Raw genomic sequence first — 6,920 nt, forward strand, 5'->3', positions numbered from 1 at the left:
CATTAATCACAATAAGTTATGTAAGCAAACGAAACAGCTCCCGAAAATTATTGAGTCTCGGGTAAATATTGCCAAACAATACTTGCTTATTGAATAATGATAACAGTTTCTTGACAAATTTGCTAAGCAAGTTTGCTTCAAATATGATGTTTTATTACAACATAACATAAATTTTTTGCATAAAACTTTCAGCAAGAAAGATATAATTGTGGCAAGTAAATGAAAACGTGTTTATGAATAAACATTACTCAACTTAAAATTATTGTTCCTCTTTTCTTTATACTCGAACCATTAAACTGATATTTTCTTTTATTTATGATAATACAATCATATTTCTATCCGGCGACTTGATGCTTTAGCATCAAAATCTCTACTTGTCTTTATTGAAGGAAGTTATGATATCAGTTCTACTTCCGATTCGTGTGTTTTGTTTACATAATTTTCGAGGTCACGATATGAGTTAACCTTCGCCATTCTAAAAATAGATTCTGCTTTACCTGACAGTAGGGAGTACACATTATACATGTAATAAACCAGCGGATACTTACTTTGTTCACATGCAATACTTTTAGAAATTCTATACAATTGTAAGAAGCAAACAAGTTGAAAATGGAATTTAGTCTGAAAATGAAAAGGACAACTAAACACTGTAGTGCTTAAGTGACATTTAAATTAAAATAAAAACGATGTGCTCTGGCCCTTTTAAATAAAAAAAATCTAAAAAATACACTATTAAATGCTGATGATTTTAACCAAAAATATTTTTAATGAGACGTAGATCTACATATCCAAGAGAAATAAAAATACAAATGACTTATATTTTATTGTCTATATGCCCACTATGTTAAACACGAAGCAATTCTAAATAACATTCTCACATGTATAATGTATTATGCTTGAAGTTTACTTGCATGGTTTTATTTTAGAAATATTTCGTTGACAGTTTTTTTTTCTATTTACATATCATTTCTTGGAATAAATCGATAATGACACTGAGCAGAGTTTTTAGGCATAAATTTCATTCTGTATTTAAATGCTTGAAAGTAGAAAATCTGGATTATGTCAGATTGGGACACAAAATATATTGCTCTACAAATCTCGAACTTGTATGGAACAAATTTTTTCTGTTATATATTTTGTGGTTTTTTTTCTAAAAAAAACTTAAATGTCTCTCCGGTTGCATGCCCGTCGCTTTCAGTGCTGCAGCATTTTGATTTCTCATTGGAGGGGGTACAAATATTTCGTGTGCCTGAATCCAAATGTTTGGATGTACCAATCAATTACATGTTATTGAGCTTAGATAATAGGTTGATGTTAGTGGTTGTACAAAACTGTGGAACCAACGGAATATTAAATTTCCATGTTGTTTTGACCGTTTAATTATTCAGAGTTTACCATTCACATAGAGGGAAACATTTTTCGCAATGCTTTTGATTTTTAATTTGAGAAATTGAACAGCGTAATTGAACAGGTCTTTAAAAATGTCTGATAGACTGGATTGGAGGCCTCTGTACATCTAACTGAATATTTTGTCTGGTAACCAAAAAAAATGATATACTTCAAATATGTCAATAACGTAATTGTATTAAATGTTTGCTAATTTTAATCCTGATCAATATAATCAACCCTATATATAATATAGAACATAATAGCAGATGGCAAATTTAAAATAACTTGATAATAATAGGATTGTTACAAAAGGAATGAATTGTAGCTTTTTAGTCAAATTTCAGTAGATCTAACACTATTTTGTAACAACAACAACCTGTTTGGATACATCCTTTACGGTGATTCTTCCGTCAAATTATCTTCAAATGTTCGAAATGGTTTGCCATGTTATGCCTTCTACAACGATTAAGTAACATTTAATATAATAACGTTGATGCGTTAGTCAAAATTTACATATAATTTAAAGATTAATAATTGTAAACGTCCTGATCATTTTTTAAACTATTAATCCGTTTTACGAAAATTGCTATAAGTATGGAAATCGACGAACAACTTTCTTACGTCAGTTAATACCATAAGTGCAAGCGGTGCGGCAACAAAAATGACGCCTATAAACCCAACAAACTTAGATGATTGACGTTTGTCTTCAGCACTTGTTAGTCGTCGTTTATGTGATGACGTCGATTTTACATCAACCGTTAAATTTTTAACAATTTCCGCAGCAACCTGTTCCACCTGTTCAAACGTTATATTTTGGGTTTGTGTCGCAGTTACAAAAGCAGTAACTGTCTTGGTTGATATTTCTATGGCGATAGAATGAATCATTTCAGTTGTTGTTTTTGTTGACACTTCTGTCGTGGGTTTGATAGATATTTTTGTAGTCGTTTCAGTGGTCATTTCTATTATGGTGAGGTTTGTTGTAAGCGTAACAGTGTCGCAAACAGGAACACCCAGAGACGTCACCAAAGATACATTAGTTGACGATGGCTGGACTTAAGTAAAAGAGAAAAAAATAACTTTTTTTTTTTTAATTCCATATGTTTGTAAAATGTGATTTATGTTTTATTCAAACTGAAAAAAAAAATCTAGAATGCTTAATCGTTTTTGTTGAAATACATAACATTAATCGGTAGAGGTATTACATTAAAATTATTTAATGTAGTTTAGAGATAGATATTGGAGTTTTAAAGCATCTGTAGATAGTAAATGTAAATTGCATTGATGCGTGTAATAAGGTAAAACTATACATTTACTACACTATTTTAGAAAATATAATTGAAATTAAAAAAGAACTATGCTCACTAGAAAAATTCCCGCATGAGGCATTGGGTATATCATCGTTGTTTGACTGATCATCATCAACTGATGTCTCATTTAAGGTCACTATATATATATATATATATATAAAAAAAACATACGTTAATGATTACATATTTTATTTATATTGATTAACGCAAACTGAAACAAAAAAGAAATCATCATCATCATCATCATTATTATTTTAATAATAATAATAATAATAATAATAACTATAATGATAATAATAATAATATTTATAATAATAATTATTATTATAAATATTATAATTATTATTATAATTATTATTATTGTTATTATTATTATTATTATTATTATTATTATTATTATTATTATACAGAAACAGTTGTTCGCATTTATAACAAAAATATTTATATACAACAATAAAACCTTTCAAAGATTCTTTATAACGAATCTATAATACAGCTAACTTCCTTTATTTAAGAGTAAAAATAAAAGTTCTTCATGAATTGACAGCAACCGTGTATTTTAATTAGATAAATGTCTCGATTATCCAAGTTACGTTATAAACGTGCAGTATTTGCTTAATACCAAATGAGACTAAACGTGTCTTTGTCGAATGTTAGGCATTTGATTATCAGTTACATATTAAGTATTGAACAAGTATATTTCGCTGCAAAACAACCTTTTTGTTTTCTCGTTATACCAAAGACATCTGCAAAAACATAACCTAAATTGAACAACATATTATTATTTTGATTTGACCTTGGCTTACACTTTTAAATATTTATTTTGAAGTAAAATTTTATGTACACAAAGGTACAAAAATATTCTAAGACTGGATATCACAACGCATTCGAGAAAAAGAAAAATCTTCTTTAATTTGATTTTCATTTTAAACATGCATTAACCGAATTGTTGCTAGCACATATGCTTGTTTTCAAAATAAGAATAATTGACATTGTCTAATTTAGAAGAATATTTTTTTTTGCATATGCATCTGTTATAAAGTATTATACCTTAACTAGTATTTCTATTATGTATTAGGATTTCTATAATATTGTTCTATGATTCAATATTGACCTATATATTGAGTACAATCAGCAATTAATTATCATAAATCAGTTATTTTCTTATTTCAAATACGACTATACTTACCATTAAAACAGAATTTTGATTTCATTGTAAAACCCTCGACACCATGTCCTGGAACAGCGAGTTGTACACAATTGTTTGGCACGTACTGTATCGCCGCCCAGCATTTCGGATCATTCCGACACAAAGACTCGCACCCTGTTATACCTGGCGTAACAGATAACACCTCGCTATCAATAACTCCAACGACGTCACAAGTTCCTGCTGTGAACGAAATCTTTTTTTAATTAATAGATTATTTTTTTAGATAAAAAAAATTTGTCCAACACAAAAACATTACAAATGCGAATATTTTCTTACTTACTAACTAATATTAATATAGTTCACTAACACATGTCTATTCCGACAAGTTAAATACAATTAACTTACACATTTTTCCTTTGCCCTTATAAACATGAATATTTATGAACAAGTAGATATATGGCTTCATAACAACCCATCGTCAAGTTCACCAAGGATAATCATATACTTGTAAGTACTTGGTAAATAACTTAAAAATCTCATATTTTTATTAGGGCTACCACGGCATCTAATGGCAAATTATAAGATGAAACATTAAAAACTCATTTGTATTGTTTCTCTCATCATTTTGTTATAAATGTTAAGGTTATTCTTACATGAAGGAACTTGACATAAGATGGCCTCTACTTCAGTACATTTTCTATGATCTGCAGTGTGATCACGTTTATGCCTCATACATCGTTTATTAGGATCAAAGGACTGGAGATAATGTGTTGTTAATGTCAAATTCTTACAGTCTGCGACCCAAAAACGCTCATTCGCACTCATCTCAACTAAACCAACCCAATACTCTTTAGTACTGCAATTATAAATCTCAAATGTTAGTCAAGTGATAATGGGTGTAGCCACACATACATATATATTTCAAAATTAGTGTAAATATTACTTCAGGCTTTTAAAATGGCAAGTGTTTAAAATCAATAAAAAAATATCATCTAAACATCAGATTTAACATTTGAAGAATATTTTAACAGGTTTTGGCTGTGACTTTAACAATATCATTGTTGGAGAGAATAAATACAAGTTTATCTTCATCAGAGAGGTCAACAAATTCTGGCCGTATGTTACGAGCTTTTTCTAACATAGGTAACCTAATGTGCTCATATGCATTACAAGATAATAATACATATTTTCACATTCAACTGTAATTTTACATATTGGACATATCCTACTGTCAACAGCAATGTTTTCATATCTACCAGTTTCAAGATTTATGTGAGCTACTCCACATCTGAATTTCGCTAGTGCAGACATGTGTACGTGGCAAATATAGTTTACAATAATGTTCAGTTTTATAATCATTTTTTAACAACTTATAGGTTCTTAATTTATTACCACCGTTCCCATTTAGACTTTACCACCGTTCCCATTTAGACTAACATTCCTTAGCTTAGCTATCCATTCATCTTCATATAACGACATACATTTTTGAACAACTTTTTCACACGAAGACTTCGACGAGACTGTTACACAACCACGTGCAAACTCTTTTCCATATGATTATTAAATATGAATTGCCAGTTTTTACACCTATTACTGCTCTTGCGAAAACAAGTAGAAAAGATCGTATAATTAACTTTATTTACATCCATTCTAACAAATCTATGCCATTGTTGACACACAGATCTCCATTGTTTCACATGTGTAGGCTGCCAAGGTAATTCTCCATATAAAGCTGCTGTAGGTGTATACGGCACTACCCCCAAATAAAAACGCATTGCCCTAGCAGGGAAATGACTTATTACCCCAAATAGAAGCACCATATGAAATGACTTGCCAACCATTGAATCATACAATTTAACAAAAACATCATATGGCATGGACACTAATGCTTTCGATTTCGCAATAAGTAACCCAAGTGCTCTACCTGCACTTTGAGCTATACATTTAGCGGTCTTATTATAGCCAAGAAAACTCATCAAGTAACAGACCAAGATCATCTATAAACAAATTAAACAGTAAAGAAGATAAAAAAAACACCCATGTCGGACCCCACATTTTACATCAAACCATTCTGTTGTAAGGCTATTTATCCTTACACAGGATGAAACTGAGTTATATAGTGACTGTATTGCCTGTAACATATTACCATGGATACCTTTACTATCTAATTTGTTCCATAACAATGATCTGTCGATAAAGTCATATGCCTTACGGTGATTAATGAATGCACAAAAGGTTGACAGTTTCTGTTTCTTTCTAGTTTCTACAATATTAGTTAAAGATGACCAATGATCAATGGTACTGGGACCTTTCCTAAAACCATTTTGATCATCACTGAGTATATTGTTAGATTCTGCCCATTTTGATAAACGGTTATTCAAAATTGTACAGTATATCTTATACATGCTGCTAGACAATGACAAGCCTCCATATGAAAATGGATCTCTTGGATCGACAGTACTTGATTTCGGGATAGGGCTTATGATTATCTTATTCCATGCAGAAGGAAATTTTCAAGATTTCCATAGGTATATTATCACAACCCCAGGCTTTACCATTTTTAGCCTATTTGACCGCATTAAACACTTTTAAGATAGATATATTGTCGTTTAAAATTTCTGTATTGTCATTCATATGATTGCCACTAGATACAAAATTTCAAGTATTTGTAGTATTAGGACTATTAAAAAGCTTGCTAAAATCATTTTTCTATTTCTCAAGAACAGTATTGACATCATTTGAAACACCATGTTCAGTAATAACTTCCATAGGTATATGTCTACTTCTTGACTGTGAATCACCTACCCTGCCAATGGTTTTCAAACATTGACATGAATTCCGGCGGATTGTTCCGCATGGTTTTCACATGAATTCCCCAAATGCACAATCCATGATAATTCAGAATGATCCGGAATAGACACAGCAGACAAACCATTCACTGCACTTATCTCATCTATAAGCTGTGTAGACATTTTGACTGAAAATCTATGCAAATACTCGTACTGAACTAAGCAATAGTCCACTACAGAACATCCTTTAGTGAATACAGAGATAAAATCATTGTTATCATTATT

General features: G+C 30.5%; 1 protein-coding gene across 1 annotated transcript; it reads right to left on the bottom strand.

The window, feature by feature from the left end:
- Positions 1 to 1,606: 1,606 nt before the first annotated feature.
- LOC132729151 (uncharacterized) lies at positions 1,607 to 4,697 on the bottom strand. The gene is made up of 4 exons (XM_060714894.1): positions 4,500 to 4,697; positions 3,886 to 4,086; positions 2,752 to 2,832; positions 1,607 to 2,441 (listed from the first exon to the last, which is right to left on the bottom strand). Exons 1-4 carry the CDS (start codon positions 4,669 to 4,671, stop codon positions 1,954 to 1,956), a joined length of 942 nt encoding a protein of 313 aa, XP_060570877.1. The 5' UTR covers positions 4,672 to 4,697; the 3' UTR covers positions 1,607 to 1,953.
- Between the last annotated feature and the right edge of the window lie 2,223 nt (positions 4,698 to 6,920).

Source organism: Ruditapes philippinarum, unplaced genomic scaffold (genome assembly GCF_026571515.1).
Source record: "Ruditapes philippinarum isolate M1 unplaced genomic scaffold, ASM2657151v2 ctg1843_1_1_1_1, whole genome shotgun sequence".
NCBI classification, from domain to species: domain Eukaryota; kingdom Metazoa; phylum Mollusca; class Bivalvia; order Venerida; family Veneridae; genus Ruditapes; species Ruditapes philippinarum.